The sequence below is a fragment of the Eleginops maclovinus genome, chromosome 17, assembly GCF_036324505.1.
Source record: "Eleginops maclovinus isolate JMC-PN-2008 ecotype Puerto Natales chromosome 17, JC_Emac_rtc_rv5, whole genome shotgun sequence".
Classification (NCBI taxonomy): domain Eukaryota; kingdom Metazoa; phylum Chordata; class Actinopteri; order Perciformes; family Eleginopidae; genus Eleginops; species Eleginops maclovinus.
In genome coordinates this window covers 13,702,450-13,727,057 of record NC_086365.1, presented here as the reverse complement: position 1 = coordinate 13,727,057, position 24,608 = coordinate 13,702,450, and the positions used below count along the sequence as shown (strand labels likewise).

Here is a 24,608-nt window from a genome sequence, read left to right as displayed (position 1 = left end):
GTGTGTAATGCTACACCAGACACAGCTTTGTTGCTCCTTTGAGAATCAGCTTTACTTTGCTCAAAGTCTTTCTCTCCTCACATTCTCTATCCAGCTGAGTAGGTGAAAAGCAAAGGAGGGAAGGAGAGAAAGAGAGAGAGCGAGTGCAGCTTGTATAAGGCAGTAGTCAATCACTCAACACACCAGAGAGAGAGAGAGAGAGAGAGAGAGAGAGAGAGAGAGAGAGAGAGAGAGAGAGAGAGAGAGAGAGAGAGAGAGAGAGATATTGGAGGAGCAGCCGGTCGCTCGTCCCTCACTCGAGGCTCTAAGTTTATAGGCAGCAGATTTTCTTGGCTCAGACGCAGCGCTCATGACAGGATTAGGAGCCGGGGACGTGGGACCAACCGGAGTTCTGCAGGTCCGAGTGGACGAGCCTGGGCCAGATTCTCTCCCTGCACAGGTAGGACTGCCACCCTCGGATCTGTCTACAAAAGTGTATTCAGAGGAGCAAATCCCCAAATTTTTAGTCTTTATATGAAAGGGTTATTAGGTTGCAGATTTGTAATAAAACTCTCCAAAGGATTAGTTTTTCCCTCTTATTTCACAGGCTTTTTTGAAAGTTGTACAAGAAGAGAACAATAAAATAAGAAAAAGAGAAGCACCACCTTTATTCTTTTGTTCTTTAGATACTAAAGCCCTGATGGAGACAATACCCAACGTGGTGATTTTGAGACCATACCAAGTGTTTCATAATAAGTTATTTAAAGCAGCACGACTTGAACCTTTGTTCAGCGCCAGACATTCATTAAATTATTTGCAGCTTGGAAGGCTTCTGCGCCAAGGATGAAATTACAACTGTGAAGATTTGAATAAATAAACTCCCCAACAAACCTTCAAACCGGCACTGATTGACTGTATTCATTACATTTAAATTGCACCTTGTTCAAGATCAGCATTAAAAGAACTATTTAAGTGCTTTTTCTACCATTGTTTGGAGTTGTGGAAGTTGTGCCAAGTTCCTGGACGGTCACTGCATGCTGGAGTTGATGGATTGTAGACAAATTCTGCAGCAAAGGAAACATTTAATGGCTAATTTTAGATCCCCCATTGCTGCTTTTGTTATGTAATTGGCTGGTGGTCCCATGCACCGTTGCTTAAAAGCACTTACACAGGCATTCAGTTCCCCGAGTAGCTCCATTTCTGCCAGATTGAGAGGTGAATTTATCCACTTGGAGCCTCTTTGTATTGTGACAGGCTCGGGATAGTCGTGCCCCCCTTATGACTCATGTTCATAGAATACATGGTGAACTTTAATCCTGTTAACAAATAAACAGAGGTACCGGATTTATGGATTTACCACACTACAAAAACTTGAAGTGCTGCAAAGCTTCATGCACAGTTTGCGCGTCGGTCTATATGCGTGTGAGCTGCTATAATGTCCATCTGCACATGGACTTACATGCAATTGTGTAGGCTTCAGTAAAATTCCAGGCTTTGTGGTTTCCCTCTGGAATCCTGCACCAAAAAAAACGAGGGGGGAAGGTTAAAAAAAAGCTTGACTTGAAAGTTTACTCTGATTACAAGTCCCTTTTACTTCAATTTCTGCTGTTTCAGCTTGCCACAGTTAGGTTTAAGTGGAACACTTTGGAGAGTGGGAGAAGGAGTGTGTGTGTGTGTGTGTGTGTGTGTGTGTGTGTGTGTGTGTGTGTGTGTGTGTGTGTGTGTGTGTGTGTGTGTGTGTTTCAGCTGCAGATGTGTCTGGCACCAACACAAAGCATTGTAGCTGGTTAGTTAGGGGAGACAGTGTGCATGTTTGTGTGTGTGAGCACTTTTTTTACTACCTCGTTCTGATGAAACAGTTTTCAAAGCACTCGAGGTTTTTGATTGGAAATAATAAAAAATGCATAGTAAAATATGACATAGCGGAACAAAAACATGTAGTAAAATGGCCCAAAATGTATAAACCTGACCCATTTGGGCTCTACAGTATTCCTGTTTTTACGATGCAGCTGAGTGCTTCATAGTTAGCAGTTTCTGAACATGGTTAGACCAAGCCAAGAAACACGGGGGGAGACCACACTGATGCCTGCATAACGTCAGCTGGCCGGTTGTCACAAGCACACATACACACACAGACACACACACACACACACACACACACGGGAGCTGCATGGACTCAGACACGTGTGCGCATGGGATGGAGACATCTTCCAAGGGCTGTAGGTGCTATTCTCGTGGTTTGGACTCCAGAGAATGGGAGAAAAGTGATTTCTCAAGGGAGTAAGGAACACACACAAAGGCACCGATTTGGCTTATTTTCCATCATTTTTGTGAGTTCACCACCTCTGACCCTCTCTGAAAAAAAAGGGTCATTTACTCAACTGTTTCCCCTCTCTCCTGTCCTCCTTTACTCTGCAGAACTGATTGCGTCTGGATCCAATTAGGCTCTCATGGATGTGTGAGGGATTTCTCTGTCGCTCGCTCTCCCCACAGCTCGTCTGTCTGTGTCGATGCATCATCTGTGCATGTGGTTAGACTTTTCCCCTCCTCTTCTCTTTACATTCTCACAGACTGCCATTCTTTCCTTGTGTTCCCCTCTTTGTCTTTGTTACAGCTGCACGGCCCGGGTCTGTTATCTGGTAACAAGCCAAAGACCTGTGGGCATGCATGCACACCACACAAAGGGAACCCAGCCCAAAGAAAATAAAGTCAGGACAGCTTTCTGGGAGGTTGGCTCGCAGAGGAAGAAACCGTCACCTTTAAGCATTCTCCATCCCGCCCTCCAACTCGGTCTCTGTAACGAACTGCCTGGCTGACTGACTCTCTGCAGCTGAATTGTTGGCATTTTTCTACGAACAGCTAAGGAGAAAGGCCTCGTTCTTGTTTTAGAAGCCTCTCCTGCTTGTTCTCGCGCTCCCTCCTTAACACAGTGGCCCCTTGTGTTTCTCAACTGTTTTCTCAGGAGGTCTGACGTTCTTCCATCCCAAGTTGCCAGTCCAATGTTACTTAGGCATGGAGAGCCTCTACTGGCAGCCAATGCAGGTAGCTATTTGTACGACATGCTCACCCCCCAGTCTGAGATAAGGCTGCAAATTGTCATTTAAATGTGTTTTTTTAAGAAACATAACAAAATTGCTTTACAGTCATCTAAATTCAATGAGCTGAAAGGAACTTAAATGCACCGTAAAGTCTCGGGGAAATACAGTGCCTTTGTTGTTCCTTACGGGGTCCGCTTTCATAGGCGTTTGTTGTGAGTGGTTTCCCTTTGGCGTCCTGCATCAAAGAAAGGGCCTCTGTTAGGCTGAGGGGAACCGCAGGGTCTTGTTTCTTTCTCATTCCCTATGACGGCCGCTTTTTGGTATACAATTATTTACTGTATTGGAGCAGCTTTAAGCCATGTGTTTTGGCTCGATTATGTAATGTCCCTGTAGAGAATTGTGTCTTGTAGATATGACAGTTCGTCTTATGCCGCAGACCTGCCAAGTTCAAGCCCAGTCTCTTAATATAAAAACATAAAATCAGGAAGAAGGGCCAGTTCAAAAGGAAATGCATATCTTGGAAATTGGTTTCCGGAAACTGGAAAAAGTCTGAAAGGAATCCTGTATTTGGAAAACAAATATAATCTGGAGGTCTTTTGAGTTGTTAAAGCTGTGTTGACTTGTGTGTTCTTGACTAAACAGAAGCACAGCGGTATCACTCCACATTCCCTTTAGCTGACAGAAAAATGTTTTATATCCCATGCTAGTTTAGCCTAAGCTACGAATGTTGTCTTTAAGGCTTCCCCTTGTGTTCACTCTCTCCTTCAGGGGTTCATTTCATTCTAAGATGTGGTTTTCAAATAAGTGTGCTTCCTCCATCTGTATTTCTCTTAATGTCAGGCAGTGTTTTCTCTCACCCCCTCTTCCTGCTGGGTTGGGACAATGTTAGAAGCCAACTGTCTTTGTTTTCATCGGTCTGCAGAGACCAAACGAACCATTTGATCCCACAGACGGTTCTGAAAACATACACAGACAGAGTTTTCCTGTATAACGATTTTCATTGTGTACAGCTGCCTAAATATACAGTTTTTTTTACTTGTGTGCCATGTGGAAGTTAACTCCTCTTCATCAACACTCCGCCAAAGAGGGTTGGATTGTTGTGTTTCAGCAGGATTACGGAGAAGCTACTGCTCCTAACTTGGTGGAAAGGTGTAGCAAAGGTCAAAGAAGAACTCACTGAAGTTCACAGCATATCCAGATCAAGGGGCGGACACACGTTATTTTTCAATGATTAAAACGACAGTGACAGAAGTCTGCTTACAATGAGTGACCTTCTTATTTTTTTATCCATGGCTCTTTGGCTGAGCGGTGTTTGTGACTTCCTCTCGCCCTGGCCAATGTCACCACTCACATCCTGCCAAACCACTTTTTCGACTTCTTCCTGCAACACTACCCTGCATTATGTTATGTAAATGGTGAGCTACTGCATCTTCTCTCTGTACCGTTTATATCTTTAATTTACGCCATTTAGAGGAGGTGAAAACCCAACATTGTGTAAAGACTGGAACTAAATAAGTAGTTTAATTGGCAAAAAAAAACCATGCAGTGCCATTGGTAAATCAGGAGACGTTTAGTTGGATATAAGTTTCCCAATTTTCCCTCCAAACAAATTCCCCACAGGGTAACACCATGACTTAAGCATTTATTCAGTGGTTTGTTTTGATAGAGAACACACTTAAGCTGAGTACTTGCTATCCCGTACGTGTCTAAAAGACCGACTCGTAAATTGTTTTGGTTTGCAGAGCCATTAGATAGATTTAACACAAATTCCCACATAGTGAGTATTCCATTTGCTCAGCTGTTTCAGATACAGAGAACAGTAAGTGTGTGTGTTTGGTGCACGCAAGTAATTCACTCTCTATCAAAGCTGATGCCATTGTCGTGCACACGCTGCAGCTTTGTCTGACAGGGTTTACTTGCTGCACTGATTGTGTTCTCTCTATAAAATCGACCTAACGTGGTTGGAATGTGAAAAAAATGAAAAAGCAGCCTGTCATTTTAAAGAAAAACATACATTTTCTCATAATTAGAGCCCACTATAAGAGCCAAACAACATAATGTTAACAGTTAGACCCTGAGGCCTGAGCATCACTAAACTGTGAACAGACTGATAAAACTCTCAGCCAAATACAGCACTACATAAAGTGCTGAAGGCTCGACTACGAATAATGAGATGATCTTGGTGAGTCTCTACAAATTTCAGACAGTAAGAACTCACATCCAGTTTGAGAAATATCTAGTGTTAGCTAAAGACTATTAGAGAACTTGTTGAATATCTGATAGTAGGCTGTTTGATGCTGTTTGAAGGCACTTGACTGCAGTGTTAAGAACAAAACTAGACATGCTAGCACTTCCTACAGGCTTGTACATTGACTTAATGCATATATCCTCACATGCTTATGATGTAGCCTACAGCTCACACAGATCAATGATCACCTTTCCTTCAAAAGGGCCTCAGATTCCTCCCACAGGCTTAGTATTCCATGTTCCAAAAATAAAAGACATATTTGTACCACGTTTCAAGTCCAGACCAAACTTTATTCTGGTTCAGTACAGATGACAGTGGCGGTAAAACAACAGTCTGCATAGTATTTAGAGCTACTCGCCCCTGGGGGAAGTAACTGAAACCCTGAGGGCTTGCTGGTCAATGTCTACAGGCACGGAGAGACAGGTTTCTTTGGGTTGGCAAAGACTTAGCAGAAGGAGCTGGGGTGGGAATTAATACTAGACCGGAATGGCTCATTTTGAGCTGGTAGTGGCTTGAGGTGAACCACAGGAATAGGATTGGACTTGTTGTTGTTGCCAGCTGGAATGTGTCTTGGACCATCAGGCTGACCGTGGCTTTAGATTTCTAAGAAGGGCTGGACATTTTGTGGTAAGCAGATTTGATGTGGAAAAATCTAACCAGTGCCAGCACTAGTTCAACACGTTTGTTGGGGGTTCATTGACTTAAAAGGTAAGGTGATGGATCTAAAAATATACATACGATTTGGAATAAAAGTCAACAGTGCCTTTAGCTTGTTTAAACATACCTTTCAATATGTTCAGTTTGATCGACTTCTGTGGACAAACCCCTGCAGAGCACAACCTTTTTAGGCAACACATCTACTTGGCTAGGTTTAGGATAAGATTGTAGACGTTGTCACGAGCTTTAAACACAATGCAGTAGGACTCAAATGCACGACCCAAGGAGACAGGGTTAAAGTATTAAAAAATACTTCATTTCCAAAAATGCACAACGAAAACAAGACGCTTACTGACCCACAGACAGGACAAGACGAACTGGCACAAGACAGGGGGAGACAGGACCATTAAACATGAGGTAACAGGGAACAGGTGGAAACAATCAGGGCTGACGAGGGCAGTGTCAGGGAGTCAAGAGACCTGGAACGAGACACAGAAGGGGAGTACCAAAATAAAACAGGAAGTGGGAGCATGGGTGCCGCCAGGGGGGGGGGGGGGGAGGTTAGGACGATTCTAAGGGCCCAGCACTGACAGGGGCCCCTTGAGGGCTATCAATATTATTTTAATAGCATTGTCTTGTTTAAGTTTTTGAAATGAACTAAATCATGTGATCTGTTAAAATAAGCTAATTATATATGGTTGTGATTTGCTGTAAAAAAAATCCTCGAATTATGTATGATATTATTATTTCACCCCTCTCCCTTTTTACTGAATGGTATAGTCTGATTCTGACAGCGGGACACGCGAAATGTGTATGCTCTGCCTCCGTGAATGAACAGCTTGGTTGAATGCGGTGCAGTGTAGAAGTTTAGAAGTGCAGTCAGGTAAATGATGAAGTCCGGCTACCAAAAACGAAAGGAGAAAGAGCAGAAAGCTGAGAGGGAAAGAAAAGGGCGACAATTAGTCACTCAATTTTTCCAAAAGAAAGGTATTATTCACTGACACTCGATGCCATGATACAACACACTAGCTAGCTAGCTGCTAATGATCATACCTGCCGACATTTAGCTTTAAGGAGTGATCTGCAACTCCATAGTAAGTGGTCTAACAATATTTGCTCATAAAAGAAAACAGATATGTTCCATATAGCATGGCATTTTCATTTTAAGGCAACAGTCTATTCAGTGTAATTCAGACAGTTGTGGATATATATATATCCCCATAGACCTGGGGCGTGATGACCCAAACAAGAAACTTGACAACACACAACAGACGTGGTTATTTCATCGTTACATCACTAGTCCATCCCTGCACCATGTAGACGTGGTCGCTTTTTATTCTATGACATGCAAGGTCCTAAGAGGCAGTCCTGCATGTCCAATTCATTTTGTATATATTCCAAAGTATAGATGACTATATATCAATGCAGAACCTATAGGCAACGGGACAAGAGTTTGGTATCGTTCTTGTTTCCGTTTGTAGTCCAAGTATTATTAACCAATTAAGTTCCAGCAGGCTTTGGAAAATGAATGCATAAAACAGGCGAATGCATAAGCCAAAATGCAATCTCTTTTCCCAATTCTTTAACTTTGTATTACTGTGTAGACTGGCTTTTTGTTTAACAATCAAATCCTAACAGCTGTCTCTGAACTCCAACTTACCAATCACACTGAAAAACAATGAACATGGAAAATAAACTCTTGGTCCAGATATCTGCGGGATACAGGGGAAACGTCTAGAATATTCCTTTATAACCCAGGGGGCTTTTAATCGTCTGACTGACTTTTCCCACCAACCTGCACAAGCCAACTGGTACAGTCACATCACAGTACTGTGTATAAACAACTTGCACCAAACCAAATGAACTAACGTGAAGGCATTTACTCAGAGGATGTGTCTGGATCCACTCAAGACCCATGTCCATGCTTCCCACTCGGTCTGGTGTAGAGTTTGGACTGGCACAAGTCTCACCTCTCATCAGCAGCACAATCATGCAGGAACATGTGCTTGGCGTTGATGTATAGTACCCATGTACATTTACATATATAGCTGTCGGCTGAGAAGAACAAATTCAGTCTGGTTCCAGTGGGGTTTGGGGTAGCAGCTCACTAGAAGTGTATTATTGCGTTAACAGCTGCAGTGAAGGGAATCAAAGGTTCATGTTCGCTTCATTTGAGACGATTGAAAGTTGGACTGTAGACTGTCAATGGACTGGAAAGGCCCCCCCCCCCCCCGTACATTCTCAGCTGCTTCTGTCTGTAGCTAGCTGACATGCCCAGTCTGTAATTCACAATGGAACCAGACCATCTGCATTGACGGGCTTGTTCCACTGTGTGAGAGTCTGGAAGACTGTGAGGAGGCTGCGGTTTGGTACAGTTGGACTGAGTCAGCATGCACATCAGTGTGTGTGTGTGTGTGTGTGTGTCTGTGTGTGTCTGTGTGTGTGTGTGTGTGTGTGTGTGTGTGTGTGTGTGTGTGTGTCTGGCAAACCTGTGGACCTGGACTTTGCCTCTGATCACACAAGGGACCCATGACTCAAGTTTTTTGAACCACTTATCCACAAATATCAATAACACAAGTCTTGAAGCTAACATATTTTCCACGATCCGGCAGTACAGATGATAGGACAGCAGGGGTTCAAGGAAGAGCATTGAGAAATAGACGGCAAAAACACATCTTGCAGGAAGAGATGGAAAGCGAAACCTTGGGGTCTGATTAGCTGATTGAAGGAGAAGTTCATTGGATATCCATAAAAGAAAACTGCGACTTTACTACGACCACACTCTAGCCCATAACATGTTAACACGTAACAAATGTCGCTTTTTTCTTTTCCTTTAAACCCCCTTTCCTGTTTCCTCTCGCTCCACCTCTCCACTAATGCTTTCAACATGTGCGGTGTTACCATTTTACACGTCAGCATGTCTCAACATGCCACCATGAGAAATCCCTGTACGTTTCATTGTGTTTGTAAATACTATTATACCCCTAACCCTCTATTTAACTATGAACTTTTAAAATCTCTCCCTCAGATTATATCACACTCCAGCACTGCTTTTTATTTTTCACCAATTAATCAATCAGCTGATTCGATTGCCCTTTAAGTTTCTATTAGACTTTCGGTCCCAAGGTTGTTATTACACGTATGTTGACCATTTATCAAACGTAAAATGGTAAATATGAATTGTAAAAGGTGAAATAAGGTGTCACATTTTGGTGCACTTTTATCCGTAGTTTCAAGGCAAGGTTTGTTCAAAAGAGGAAGTATGGAGGCTGCAACTATACCATATCAAACATGGTTAAAGAGTTTGTGTTACTGACTTACCACTGCATTACCTTCACTTTATTTGGAAAATCACATCTGAATTATATCTGTCATTCAACCAAGACACCTCCCATTGCTGATGTGTTGTCTGTCAGTCTAGCATTGCCTGCCATCAGAAGTAATTGGGTGACAAGAATGACCAAACGTCACTTCGCTAGATTTAGACTACAGGACGAATTTAAAAATAACTTGAAGAATAAACAATTTGTATGTTTGCTTTAGTTGCATTGGAAGACCTTTGAAAACTCACACCCCCCTGTTTTTCTCTCTACACACAGCTGTGACGGGCCTCCCCTGTCCCGTCACACCAATCTACCGACAACAGTCTATCGAGGTTGACCTGATTACCTCGTCTCCTCTCCCATCATGCGTCTCCTCACCACCCTCCTCCTCTTGCTGCTCCTTCGGTCAGCTGAGCCCCGGAGAGGCCCTCGCTCGGGGGCTGTGGAGAGGGGCGCTAGGGGCCGTGTACGGGGCAGAGACAGGGCCGGAGTGATGAGACGTCAAACTCAGGAGTGCAAGGAATACATGGAGGCCGGAGAGAAATACCTGGACTGCCAGGACAGGCAGCTGACGGCCGTGATGCAAGACTGGCCCAAAGATATTCACCACCTGCTGCTGGCAAGAAATAAGATTCAGGTATGTGCTAGTGCGGTTTCTTCTTCCTCGTGCACATTTAAAGAGGCAACACATATGTGAATTGAGTGCAGCAGGTGGTCTCATAAGACACAACTTACAATAATTAGTAGGCCTTGAGAAAGTCTAGTACAATTTGATATAACCAATTCCTAAATCCACCTCTCACTCGAACCCTAGCTGGTTGCTATGTGAGCATCTGCACACCATTTCTTTGGAGCCGAGATCAAAGACACATTTTTCTGCTGTGTATGTGTGTGTGTGTGTGTGTGTGTGTGTGTGTGTGTGTGTGTGTGTGTGTGTGTGTGTGTGTGGGGGTGGGTGGGTGTATACACTTGTGCACAGTCTAAGTGAGCACACAGGATGTGTGTCACAGGTGTTGAGAGGAACAAAACAAGCTTCATTGCCTGTGAGGAAATAAGCAGAGACAAATCACTTACAAAAATCCCTCAATTACGAGAATAATTAGGGTTTATGTTCGAGTTCAAAGAGCCGAGTTGTTCAATGAAAGAGTAGTGGAGGAACGAATGAAACAAGGATGGATTTTATTTGATCTTAATAACATTTTTGTTGGATTTTACCAAGAATTATAAAACATTACGTCAAATAACAATCTGATTGTTAAAGCCGACTCTGCTTTCCTGGATTTGTCTTGGCCTGCTTGAGTTTCACGTTGTGTATGTATACACTGCAGCCCCTCACAACCAAAGTAAAGATTCTCAGGGATCTTTTGAGTTTGTTGAAAGAGAATGTAAGTACAGAACTGAACCTGTGTCATTCTTTTTTCTGGTGTGCACTAAAATTCGACCAATCAAAATCCAGTATCAAACAAAGCCATGATAGCAATCTTCCATCATATTGTGTCACACGACTAAATGTAATGCCAGACTCATTTTTATGTCCACCGCAAATTGCTTAATTTCAGCGTGCAGTTCAGTATTTTGAGACATTTTCAGGAAACTGGGGAAAGGTTTTCACCCCTTTGGTTGAGTCTCACCGGTCTCATGATTCGCTTTTAAGGATAAGCAGACAGCTGACCAGCGCAGACAAAGCTACCAATGAAGATTGAGCAGCAAAGGTGCCAAATATCATATATACTGACTGAAAACCAATCTATTTTGACTACTACTTGGCAGATAAAATCTAATTTGTCAAAGTTGTGGTTTATTAGAAGCTAATGCACTAGCGCTAGTCCATGTTTTGGCTAATTTGAAGCTAATGTGCTTGCAGGATTATTGCTATTCTGAGTTTATATCATCATGGTTGATTACCCTTGATGTCATTTACAGTCATTCTCGTCTCCCCTTAGGTTTTGAGGGACAACATGTTCTCCCAGTTCACCCAGCTGAAGAGCCTGGACCTCCAGCAGAACCACATCTCCATGGTGGAGGACGGAGCGTTCACCGGCCTCTCCCAGCTCACCACCCTGCTCCTCCAGCACAACCGGCTGAAAACCGCCACCGAGGAGGTCCTGCTCCCCCTGCGCCGCCTCACCTACCTCCGTCTCTATGACAACCCCTGGAACTGCAACTGCCAATTGGACAGCCTGGTCAGGAACCTTCAGGTGCCTAGCAACCGCAACCTGGGCAACTACGGCAAGTGCGTTGAGCCCCTGTCGCTGACGGGCCAGAAGCTGAAGGAGGTGAAGGTGGACTCGCTGTGCGCCGGCGACAGCCAGGTGGACAGGAACCAGGGGGGCGGACAGGGGGGGTCGCGGAGGCCTCAGCCAACCAGAGAGAAGACAGAGGCCACGCCCATGTGCCACACCTACATGTTCCCCAATCCTCGACTGGACTGCAGCAACAAAGGTGAGACTGTCTGAAACGTTGACCTTAATTAGATGTCACCAGATTTCACACAACTGAGGTCTGAGGTAAGTTGAAAGCAATAATATTAAGTTTAAATACAAACGTTCAGTTCAACTTCTATCAACTTCAGGCATAAACTCACACAAAGACCCACTCTATGTTCCCAAGCATTAGAACATTTTCATTTTCAGCCAAACCCACGTGAAATCGAGCAGTGTCACTCTGTGGTTAGCTGAAGCTTGTCTTCTTCGATGGATACCATGTGTGACAGATTTCCTGGCGCACATTTTAATAACAAACACACTTTCCCTGGCAGAGGAGCACCTTGAATAAAAGGTACATGTGTTAGACTTGCTCTGTAGTGGAGAGTGGTGCTTGCTTGTCTAGTGAAATTGGGATTGGGATTCGATTCTGTCAGATGTTAGAGCGAGATGTGTTTGTTTTGCCACGTGGTGCGTCTGGACTCCATTGAGAGGGGAGGTCTCTCTGTCCCAGCCTGTCCGTTTGAACTAACAGCTGACAGAACTTGTTGGACACTAGGCTACCTGCTATGCTGCATTTTGAGTTCATTTAGAGAATGGGTTTCAGTACCCCTCACTTATGGTGGCCAACAGCACAGATGTACCAAAACACACGAACATCTTCACCAGCTTGACTAAAAGTGCTGCAAATAAAGCAACACAATGATTCTAAAGGTGGCCAACAATCACTGTCACTGGAAACTCACCTAAAATGTACGTTTTATTGGCTTTTTTTTTAACAGTGCGATCACTCCCTGTTGACCACCGTAGTTATTACCACCAGAAGCTTAACTTGTTAGTTTTGTCAGTTAATCAAGCTGCAGAAAAGATGGAAATTGGCAGATCAGTCAGGGGACAGTGGGAGCAGCTCTTCCAGTTTTCACATCTGGTTCCCGTTGTGTAAAAATGCCCCTATGTGACTTCTTGCATAAAAGCTGTAACTCCCCCAGAGCTCCATAAAAACGTTGTGTCAGTGTTGGTTTTCAAAGACAGGCTGGAAGCATGATTTACATTTTCAGATTTTTTGCAGACGGATCATTTCTTTGTGACTTTACTGCGGGGGTCTTGAATTCTCGCTCGCTCTCTCATCTTCTCCCTTTCATTTGTTTCATCTCTTCCTCTTTCTCTGACACCCAAATAGCATCCGCTGTCAACACCGAGCTGAATGATTGCCTCTGTCCGCGTCTTAAGAGTAAGTGGGCTACCCAGATTAAATGAGCAGTTGAAGGCATGTATAAATGGAGAGCTTATGCCTTTCATTGAAGAAGCCAACAAACCACACAATGCAGCATCTGTGTTTTGCAAAAGCTCGAGGAAGCTTTTTACATATCTTCCTCATTTGTTTTTTCTCCCCAGTAATGCTTTTGAATCGATTCTTTATCTGAACCACTATAGGGTTTCTCTGTTTTTCACACAGGCCAATGAACTCATCCATCTCTTTCCCTTGGTTTCTTTCGCTCGATAATAACTCTCCACATCCTGCCTCCTAAACCGTGCCTCGCCATGAAAGCGATATGTGATGTGTGAATTTCCCTCCACACACTGCTGCTGTTGCACATGACATCAGATATGTGTTTTTTTTTTATTAGCACATATATTGTAAGCTGACGCCGGTCGAGGTTTCGAGTTTTTGCCATTTTGCTGTTTTCACTGCGCTGCCGTCCAGCACCAATGTTGTCATTTGCTCACTTCATTAGGCGAGTGAGACTCTAATCACAGGTAGATCCCTGACCTCCACGTTCAGTTTTCTCCTCCACTTATTATTGGTTTCCGAAGAAATGCCAGCAGAGTTTGCCAAGCTGTGGCACGACATAGCCTATAAAGATCCCTTATAATAACATCTAAATGGATGTTAAATTGCCTTCTCTTCACTTTCATTATTCAATATTTATTCAGACCACCCACCTCTCTCGGACTATGTGGGGCGTGACAATTCTGCCTCCAAGTTCCCATTAAGCGTTACTCCCTCAATCATAAATCATTCGCAAATGTGATTTTTAAAAACGCGTCAGATCTAAATTGTTCACATCCATAATTGCTAGTTTGCATTCCGCTTCTTCTACGTCCATTTCTGCTGCCCACCAGCTCATGCTTGTACATGGCTGATCGTGTGAGCGTGTACAACACAAACTAGAGGTGAAAAAGTCCATAATTTGTGTTAAATTTGTGGTATTTCCCTTAAATTCAGCTTTATTAGCTTTAATTATGGTGGCACAATATCAACAAAAATACCTAAGATCGTACAACCTGGTTTCGTCAGAGCGTATAAGAAACAGACACTGCATTGGTTGATAACATTGGCCAGTTTTGTCCAGCCTGCACAGGTTTTAATGAAATGAATAAACTGCAGATTATAATCCACCAAGGAATTTGACCGATATCATCTGAGGTCAAATCTACAAAAACAGTGTAAGGTCAGTAAGTACAAACATGACCTTCTTTCAGATGGGATTTTAAAACAAATGGGAAGTGCAAATGAAAAACCTGAGTGGAAACATATTCTGATCCCTCCGTCTCCATACCCTATTCTCCCTTTTCCCCCTTGTCTCCATGTCTCCCTCACTCTGGTTAGAAAGCTTTCATTAGAGGGGAACCACAGCAGATTTCAAGCTCCACATCATTTTCACTGGAATTCAGAGCTGCATAAAGTGGTTAGAGCATTCAAGCCTGTGTTACTCAACGATGGGACGTGGATTTATGGCAAAATGTGCCTTCGTATTACTTGTGTTTGAGTCTCTGTTATACCGTGCGCATCGCTAAACTAAAGGCGGCTAATGTTCGGCGTGATGACGTTTGGTCGTCTCATTTACACACTGCTTTTTTTAACCCACATAGAAGCTTCAGACGTTCAGGAATGGGGTATTTACGTTACATTGTTTGACTGAAATTGGTAAAACGCTTACTCTTTTCCAGGTTTTAGGACTTGCACCACTTCTATATTGTCTACCTAACATACCCTTATGCCATCACAGGGAGTCATGTCAACATAGCACTAGACTAGCCAACTATAGTCCACTAACTGGACTCGGCTAAAACACAAGTCACTTTAATGTGAGAAAGTAACACTAACATAATAAAGGCGTGTTGGTTTATGAAATGACTGAAAAAAGCCTCTCTGCCTCTGCTCAGGAGGTCGAGAAATCATTGGTTTCCGAAGTAACATAAACCCTCCATATAAACTCCAGTAGGCAGCAGTGAAGTGACTCATGTATACGGGGAGTTGGCTGCTTCCCAGTCACACAAACCAACACCCTTGATATTATGTCCCTGGCCCCTTCTGGATCACAGAGACCGGGCCGTTAGTCAGCAGAAAAAATAATAATCTTCCACCATTTTCAGCGGGAGGCAAAGGCAGAGAGCGTGAAATGAGAAAGAGGACAGTGTCAAACATCTACTCACCGCAGGATTCAGCTGCAGACACTGCCAGGTCGAAACCCTGGATCTGTACGTCTGTTTTAAACTGATGAACGTCTGGGGTTCAAAGAGGTCCCTGGCAAGTTGACCTGAAACAAACTAGGAATATTAGTGGGGTTTAAAAACACTTGTGTGTATATTCAGTTAGGCTCATTGTCAGGGTTTTAGTTTGTGTAATATTTGCTAAACTGAAAATATAAAATCTCACTTTTGCACACTTTACTGTTCGTACGTTCTACTTTGAGGTAGTAAGGCCTGTCATAGCGGATACTTACAGGTTATTGCGCCTCTTTTTTGGGTATATTTTCACTTCAGCCTGAGTTTGTAGTGTACTTAAAATGGCAAACTGAAAATGCTATATATATTTCCTCTGTTACCGTTATACCTGAAGTCCCGGGTCATGTGATGTATGCATATGCAAGTGACTCGTTTTCAAGTAAGAAGAGTAACATGTTAATATCACTTACTCAAAGCTACCTTGCAGCACATCTGGTGGCTTAAACTGTTAAGAAAACACAGAATATATTCCCCTCTAAACCTTGGGCTGTGTCTTCAACACAGTTTCACCGCACTGTGAAGCACTGTAAAAAAAAATGAACTGCTTCCCTTTCCACTGTCAGATCAGTATGAAACATATTGCACCACCTGCTCCTGCAGAACAGTGCTGATGCACACAGGAAATATATCATATTCAGCTGAGTGTCTCACACCTTTTCTTTCATTTCAATGGAAAATATGGTGGAAAAATATACTTCTTTACACACTTTGGGAGCATGTTATTCAAAAGCAGTGCTTACCCTTTCAAAAAAGCATAAATAGATGAACTGCACGTCCAGAATCATGTTTTGCTTTACATTTACTGCACACGTATACCTTATGTTGTACTAATGCACAGCCTACATTTGGGTTCTGGCCTATGGTTGGGACTCCTTATAGTCCAAACTACATTCAAAGCTGAGGTGTTGTTTGACGAAACACACAGATTTTCTCAGGTAGTAGAAAAGCAATTTTTTTGTTGGACAGAATATTTGAGGACAGATGTTCACATGTGCTCTGAAGTAATGATTCTGCCAGGTTCAGTGAAATAAAAAGCCAGCTCTGAATGAATGACCTGAATGAATCTCTTTTCCTGACATGTTCTCTCTCTTCTCTCTGTGTGTGTTGTATCATTCAGCCTGTCTGAGCTGAGTGGGCCCTGATGTTAAAGGAGGAAAGAGCCTAACACTTTATCCTAAGGATTTGCTCCATTAAAAATCACAAGATACCCGAAAGACCCCTAAAAAACGTCCTGAACACATGTTTAAGCTAAAGGAAGCAATGAGTCAAAAGAAAAAGCACAAGATATTCAACACAGATTTAGCTCTTATCCCATGTGTGGCTTAGATTTAACAAACATTAGTCAAAGACCAGTTTATTGTCACTACTACTTGTCTCATCAGCGAAAACACACTGAGGAGATTACCATGAATCAACACAGAAGACCCCATATGTGTTTCTCTTGGACAGAGAGGATCTGTCTGATTTCTCACAAGCGAGCCTGGGAATTTGAGTGTTATGAAAGAGGGCCAGCATTTTTTCCGACTTTTTTTTCTAATCTTGGACAAAAGCTGTGGACACATGTAGACCGGCATGTACCCATGGGAAGGGTGGGAATCCCTTTAGACTTCCCATAGTGAAAAGAAGCGTTTCCAAAGTCCCAATGTCTCTACCTGCTGCACACTGATCCGCCATAAGCCCACAAATAACTGGGGAAAATGTTAGAAAACCTCTTGGAGATCCACAGAGGAGGGATCCCTCTCCAAAGACAGGCAGACAGTCTTACAACAAAGAAGGTCCAAATGCTATACTGTATACGAAGTGTAAAAGAAGACGGATCCAAGTGGACGTCCACAATCTCTCAAGCGCCCCCGAAAAAATAAACTTGTGATCCAGACGTAACCTTTAAAACGGGGAACCTGCAATTAGAGAGACGCACAAACCCGGGGTATGATGGCGTTAGTAAATGCATTTTAAAGACATGAGCGAATACAGATAGCGAGAAAGCAGCCGTGTGCAAAAATGGAAACCAGTGTTTGTTTTGATTGAGGAAACTGTCCTGTTTCCCCGTGATGGTGTTGTTTTATCCTTCCTTCACTGAGTCCATTGTGTCGTTTCTCTGGTGAGTAGAAACTCTCTCAGTCAGATTGTTAAGTGGTCTAGCAGACTGATAGGGCAGTCACAGCTGAACCTACAGCAGACAGTTACAACACTTATCTAGATCTGTGTTAAATGATGAGTTCCACCCTCTGCACACACTGCAGCTCCTTCTGGCTGGAGGTATATAAACAGCTTTGATCCAGCCGCCATCGCTCAGATGAACAAGTATGGCTAGTGTTCATGTTTGTTCTATTGTTTTTTAAATGTGATAGAGCATGGGGTACCTTTTAAAGATTTGCCTGTTCTCTCTGCAGCTTTTAAAATGTGTCTCACAATGAATAGCGTCCTTGAACTGCAAAACAAATCTAGCTACTGGTAAAACATAAATAACCTTAACCTGAACCAACGGTGAAAGGTGGGAGTCACCCTGACAGTCTAAGCCATAGCTGAATAACCAGGGGCTGGTTCAAGGTGAGCCGGAGCCAGCCCTAACTATAAGCTTTATCAGAAAGGAAAGTCTTTAGCTCACTCTTAAAAGTGGAGAGGGTGTCAGCCTCCTCCAGGAAGCTTGTGCCAGAGAAGATGAGCTTCTGGCTCTCATTGTACTTTTAGAGACTCTAGGAACCCACTAATAACCCTGCTGCATTCTGGGAACGCAATACCCCTCAGAGGGTACTATGAGCTCTGCCTGGTGCCTGACCATTAAGGGCTTTGTAGGCAAGACACTGCTTTACATCACTACAATAATAAGTACATTTCCTCAGGCCGGCTACATCTTTGTTCAGGCTGTATACGTGTGTCCTCTGAGTGTAATTATTAACTTCCAGTCAGTGTTGATCAATGGCACCATGCCTCCTCCTTTGCAACTAACTACATCTGCAGCTGTAAAGCGGGTAAAGACTGTGACATCTGCTCTATGAAAGTGCCACGAGCATTGTTATGATCAAGTGATACAGTCTGTGTAAAGAAACACATGCAGGAAACACATTCTAGCACTTTGGTCGCAAACATCGGCCTTTTTCTCTTAATTCAGAAGACGAATCAGTCATTTTCTATCAAAATAAACACCTATTGTTTAAATCTGAGTTGCATGCCTTAACCCACGCGCGTTCCCTCTCATCTGCAGCCCCTTCAAAACGCTTTAAAAACAATCACCTATGTTTCTTTTCATCCTCAGTTTTAAACAGAAGTGTGCCATGATTGGAAGGGCAGCTGTGACCTCCGATTCAGACAACAGACTGTGGGAGGCAATTCAAAATCAATAAAGATTGCTGTTTTTCTTTTGTCGTTTTTTACTTTAAAAGGTTTTTCTCGCAACTACCGTGAGTAGGACTGTGTGATGATGGGTCGTGGCATTAATCTGGATCGACTTGTCCCCAAATAATGTAGATCCAAGCATAGTTGTTTCTAGATTTGAGACAAATGTGTTGACAGCCATAAGTCTTTATTCTATCCATCTCAACGGGATGATTGAATAGCTTTTGGGAAATGCATTCCAGTCTGGCACTTTGATTTAAAACTCCCGAGAGGATCTGTTATCGACATAGGAACATGTACAAATGGCTGTTACATACATTAGGATGAGATGTTGGGAAATGTGTGTGAGGCTGAAAACACTGGAAGATATTGGAAACACACACTTCCCCCCCTGGCACAGGAGAGACTGTAATACATGCTGTCACACTCGACTCCAGATTGAACAAGTTAAATGTTGCACACAACCCACACAACATCTTGAAAATGATTGATGCAAAATAATAGGATTTTCTGCTTTTGTGAAAGTTCCGGAGTTAGTGGTACACATCTGCCTCGATCCTGTAAAGCAGCAGGAATTCCGAATCTCTGCAAAAACACGGCGTTAAAGTTTAGTCTACAGTCCACGAGAACTAATCTATGTCTGTCCTTTTGGGGTTTTTCTTCTCTTTGCAGATTTGAATAGAATCCCGTCCGACCTGCCGTCCGACCTGGTGAAGATGGATCTGTCCAGAAACACCATCAAGCATCTCAGGCCCAAACAGTTCCTGCTGTCCAAAGACCTCAAGCTGCTCAACCTTAGCAGCAACAGCCTGCAACGTATAGATACAGGTAACACAACCAACCTCACACACACACACACACCTGAGCACACACAGCCGGGCCAATAAATGCATTATGCCCTGGTCTTATATAGTAGATAGTTGGGTCAGATTGGATGGCAGGAGCTCATCTAAATCCAGACCATCCTACCTCAAAGTTTATCTTTATTGATAAGTAGCAACCTATAGTGGCTGTAGTTATAATGACAGGTGCTAAGGAGGAAGCCATGTGATATAAAAACAGGCTTAGGATTGGAGGAACAAACATTTCCTGTTTGAACCGTTGACTTATTTCAAGTAAAACAATGAAACATACTTATAGTACGCCACATATAGGATGAAGCCTACTTAAAGAGGACGTATTACGCTCTTTTCATTTTCCTATTTGTATTTAGTGTCTCTTCTGTGATGTCTCCATGCTTTAATGTTCAAACAGCTCTTTATGTGGGTCATTCGGCCTGCGCTACTGCACCTCTTTTCCCCATACAACTCACTTTTTGGTTTAAATGCTCACATCCTTTCCCCTCTGCCAAGAACATAATGTTTTCGGTTCTGTTGATTAGGTTTCTGTTTGTTTTTCAGCGGGATTATGAACAACTACCAGCTCATTTTTCATGAAAGAACAAAAACAAATCCATTAAACCTCCGAGCTGATCCAATTCGGGAGGAGTGCCCTTTTAGTTCAAATGCTACTGGTTATGGAGAGTGACAAACAGACTGGGAACAGCTGGGTTAATCCAAGAAGAAGATTAGAAATAGATAGCCATAGATACAATTCTCCAGACTGTATGGAGATCAAGGCAAGGTTTTCCACAATTTCATTAGAGGAGCAGAATTGTTTGAGAGGGAGCATATCTGGTTTGATTAGTAATCCTGCCTCGGCACTAGCTCTATTAAAAGCTGCAGACTCATTACTCTCCCCAGGCTAATGATGTCTGGCTCACATCTTCCTGCCTAGGAGGGACATCCTTTCTTAATTCCTTGTAGTTTTGCAACACATGTAAACAATCTGCTGCAGCTCAACCCCCGTGTGTCCAAGACTATTTGGAAAGTGAATGAGAAACTCTGTGTAATGCTGAGAGCTTGTGATGACATGAGGCCTCAATCGTGGTTGCTCCTTTCGCTATGCGAGTGAAATAAAAATGTGCTTAGAATCATTTTCAAGAGGTTGTTCATCTTTCACTCATGCTTCCTTTTTCTTGTGTCATCGTCTGGCACACGGGGGTGTTTGTAATAGATGCACATTTATTTACATTTGTCAGATCATTGTTGGTTTTGGCCGAACGTTGTGCCAGATTGCTGCGGTGGATCCTTGCAATACCAATCCGGGAAAAGACAAAACAATCATTTAGACAGTCACAAGAGAAGACAGAACATTTGAAGCTCAATTAAATGTATTTTCCTCTCTTGAAATTTAAGGAATGGTCAATCTGGATCTCCAAATCTACGGTGGCCGACAGTTGCTAAAGCGCACTAAGGGAAAATGCACATCGTTTCCTAAATGCAATTTCAAAAGAAGCCTCAAACACAACGGAAACGGGGACACTAAAAAGTGATGCACACAGCTGGGAACGCATTGTTTGTTGACCTTGTGGGATTCTAGAGTTGGCCGAATGTCACCGTTGATCTGTTTCATAATTGTAAGTGCTTTATCAGTATGTTTAAAATGACTAGGTTAGCAAGGTAAGCTAACTAGCTTACAGCTGACCTGTAATAATATAAGAAGGATAAATCCTACGTGTCAGGTAGGTTTTCAGTGCCCGTGACACCTGGCCTGTTGTTAGAAACCCAGAACGTCAACAAGCGCTCCGTTCCCAGCTGTGGTATCACTTTTAGTTCCCCCGTTTCCGTTCTATTTTGAGCTATTAGCAGCATTTTGTATTAGCAGCTTCTTCCGTAAATGCTGCCCATGTTTCGCCAAGTCGGTGAAGATTATTTTGCATCGTTTTTGAAAGTGCAGCGTTGTTTAGGGTCGTTGTAGTGCTTTTGCACGGGTCAGCCACCGTACCAAACTCTGCAATAAGGTAGAAGATTATTCACACCTGCATCTCTTTGGTGTAACTGTACTAATTGGAGCAACAATGACTCAGCAGACATAAATGTAAAAGTGGGGTTTGTGCAAACCATGATGTATGTTGTTATGGTGACCACAGACTTTGAGAATTGTGTTTATATGTTATGGAGACTTGTTTCCAACATCAGCCTGGAGCAGGGCAAGCCTGGGGGGGAGAAGGTTAATCCATAATTTATCACCTCAGCTGAAGTTGGATGTGTTTTTGTTCCATACTGCCTGCTCATTTGTCAGCTTTAAGAATGCATGTGTTTTACAAAGCTGGAAAAATTGATGACAGGCTTTAGAGCTTTAGGCTCAATGGGTTGTGTGGTGCATGGATCAGCGGTGATTCAAATCCTTGGAGATGAGTTATGTTAGAGACTCTCAAGGTTGGTGAGATAAGGATGCATTGAAACAAAAGAACAGATCTAGTTGGTTTAGCAATCATGTAGGGGCGTAACGGATTACATCAGCGGTAATTAGCGGTGTACTGGGGGTATACCAGCGTGGGAGACCATACCATGAGTATCTGCGTTTCCTGTAGGCTAAGAACACATTTAAAGTCAGGACAGTCTCACGAGTTCAAAGATAAGAGGAACCTCCCTGATGCTCTTCCTTCCTCCATTTAAGGTCTCTCTATCTGCCATCTTTATGGTTGAATGATGAAGCTCCAGTAACAGGAACTTATCTGTTACCATGATGGGGAATGGATTGAATAAACTCCCCGTGACCATTTTCCTTTTTCTTTCATGTCTCTGTCTCAGTGATGTGTTTATCATCACTATATTTTTCAACAGTTATCTGCTCCACACACTCCTCCTCTTCCTCCAACCTCCCTTTTCCTCCCCTCCTCTCTTCCGCTCGGTTGGATCAAAGCTAAGCCTAAGGCGAGTCGACAGCGTGAAAGCGTCTCCACTGTCCCATTACACACACGCATAGTAATGTCTGGATCCTTTTAGTAGACAGGGGTCACCTTATTAACTCGAGTTCAATAGATTCACCAATATAGATGTGTAAGAAAAAGAGACAATCCAGATACAAGGGTGTTGGGATTTTAGCCTTGGCAGACCGTTTACATGCACAGAAAGCTATATAACACACCACAGGAAAGGGAAAACCCCAAAAGCATAATAAAGCCTCTTTAAAACAAGTACATCCACTACCTAACAAGTCACTGTTGACTTTCCGTTTGACGGAGGTCAAAAATGGGGTCAATGGGGTTGATCTTTGATTCGAAACAACTTGCAAAAAACTAAAACTAACAATGTGTTTTCCCTTAAATGCAATTACAATCAAGTCTTATTTTCGATCAGGCTTTCCAGACACAGTGTACAACAGTTTAAACTAACAAGCCCTGATAAGCAAACTGCATGCTTCCTGCCAAGCGCAAAAAAGCAGGATGACAAAATTAGAGGAGCATTTGAAATGTGAGTGAAAATTGGGCTTCCATTTGCAAGGTGACCAGGGGAAATATTTCAAGGGAATAGTCATGTTACTCCAATCTGCAGGATCATTAACTCAAACAACTCTTGAAGGAATTGGGACGACAGGATGAACTTTTAAGTATTCAGGGAGCCGTTTGTAACGTCAACTCATTTTGTTGAAATTTTCCTCCCCTCACAGCTGCATTTGCAGGCCTGCTGCACCTCCGCGAGCTGGACCTGTCCAATAATAGCCTCCACTACTTCCAGTACGGTGTCCTGGAGGACCTCTACTTCCTACGGAAGCTGTCGCTGGACAACAACCCCTGGATCTGCGACTACAACATCCACTACCTGAACTACTGGCTCAAGCACCACCCCAACGTCTTCTACTCTGGTCTGATCTGCTCCGAGCCGCAAGAGTTCAGGGGCTGGCGCGTCGAGGATTACGTCAAGACTTACAACAGCGAATGTCCCAAGGATAGACAAACTGGAGGGGGGGATACAGGACAGGGAGGACAAGGGGGGACAAACAATGAGGCAGTGGGGGAGACGGTTGAGGGGCAGGAGGAACATCTGCCTCGGCCCCTGAAGGAGAAGCCCAATGGGTTTGAGATCATCAGGTTGAGTTAGACTGGGGGTGGATCGCGGTCTGGTGGAGGTCAAAGGGGTGTTTGATTAAAGTGCAGGTCTTTGGAGAGGCTACATAATTAATAATTAAAGGTAGACTCTGTGATTTGATGTTTAAACCTAATGTGTTAAAGTACAATTTTGGGATAACATCCATTATCTATTATGTTTTTGCAAAACCCAGTCTGTATCAGATCTAAACCCCCCAAAACAAGACATCTCTTTGAACACAATGAACTGTAGGGGCCTTCCTTTTTATTCTGTTGCACTCATTTTCATTGTGAGTTTAGGATATACTTTTCCCTTTCTGGTTAAAAGAAAACCTGTTTTGTATTAATTAATGTACGCCATTGTCTACCTGTTTCTGGAAATAAAAATTGGGTTTATTTTTTCTGAAAAGATTTAGACAGAGACACTTTACTGTGAGTTTTACCAGTGGCATCATGATTCATAATTGCAGACCTTCCCAGTGAGGATATTTAGCATTTGACATGACAATAACCTACTCCTGAAACTGCCCACATATCTAACATGCACCCAAGAAAAATAATCTAGATTAGGGCGGGAAACTAAATCTCTCTGATTATCGACTATGGCCACCCAGTGTGCTGGAGACCAAAAAACACCAGACAACTTCAAGAAGTGTCATCGTGCAGATTGTCATTCCTTATAATCAGCGGTGGAAGAAGTACGTAAGATGTTATAGTTAGGGAAAAGCAGAAATACCACAGTGTAGAAATACTCACATCATAATACTCGTAAGCACAAAAGGAAAATACACTTCAGTACCAAATCTAAAAGTACTCAAATGGCCATTTTCTCGGAAATGTATACAATATATCACTAGTGTAAAATTTGGGATTAAAGACACGGCTACACTTATTTAACTTAATTTAAAAAATCTTACGGTTTAAGAGTGAACTGTAACAGTGTGAGAAAATAACAATCAGTCATAATGACTTCCTGATTGGTACTTAAATAAGTCCTGCCAGCTTGGCATCACACGTAATCGGTCCTGGATGTCCGCCTTTGTCACCTCAGCTACTTAAGCTTGACTTTTAGGTTGGCAGGAAGCACCTTTGGCAAAGCTAAACTTTAATGGTAATTGTAAAAGGCTCCCTGTTTAGTGGCATGCATTTAAACGTGGTTAATTGTTTCTGAGAGCACTCACA

At 42.9% G+C, this 24,608-nt stretch overlaps 1 protein-coding gene and 1 long non-coding RNA gene across 2 annotated transcripts; one reads left to right on the top strand and one right to left on the bottom strand.

Annotated features, from left to right (window-relative positions):
- Positions 1–234: 234 nt before the first annotated feature.
- lrrc17 (leucine rich repeat containing 17) lies at positions 235–23,837 on the top strand. The gene is made up of 5 exons (XM_063905784.1): positions 235–439; positions 9,522–9,882; positions 11,189–11,687; positions 19,187–19,342; positions 23,009–23,837. The coding sequence occupies exons 2-5, from the start codon at positions 9,610–9,612 to the stop codon at positions 23,437–23,439; spliced, it is 1,359 nt and encodes a 452-aa protein (XP_063761854.1). The 5' UTR covers positions 235–439; positions 9,522–9,609; the 3' UTR covers positions 23,440–23,837.
- On the bottom strand, positions 918–1,614 carry LOC134879044 (uncharacterized). The gene is made up of 3 exons (XR_010167771.1): positions 1,439–1,614; positions 1,148–1,295; positions 918–1,043 (listed from the first exon to the last, which is right to left on the bottom strand). It is a non-coding gene; the product is annotated as an uncharacterized LOC134879044 (long non-coding RNA).
- Positions 23,838–24,608: the final 771 nt, after the last annotated feature.

Excerpts from the sequence above, each read along its gene's own strand:
- lrrc17 (XM_063905784.1), top strand. The coding sequence starts at position 9,610 with ATGCGTCTCCTCACCACCCTCCTCCTCTTGCTGCTCCTTCGGTCAGCT. Across the intron at positions 9,883-11,188 it reads TGGCAAGAAATAAGATTCAG|GTTTTGAGGGACAACATGTT; the intron begins GTATGTGCTAGT and ends GTCTCCCCTTAG. Across the intron at positions 11,688-19,186 it reads ACTGGACTGCAGCAACAAAG|ATTTGAATAGAATCCCGTCC; the intron begins GTGAGACTGTCT and ends TTCTCTTTGCAG.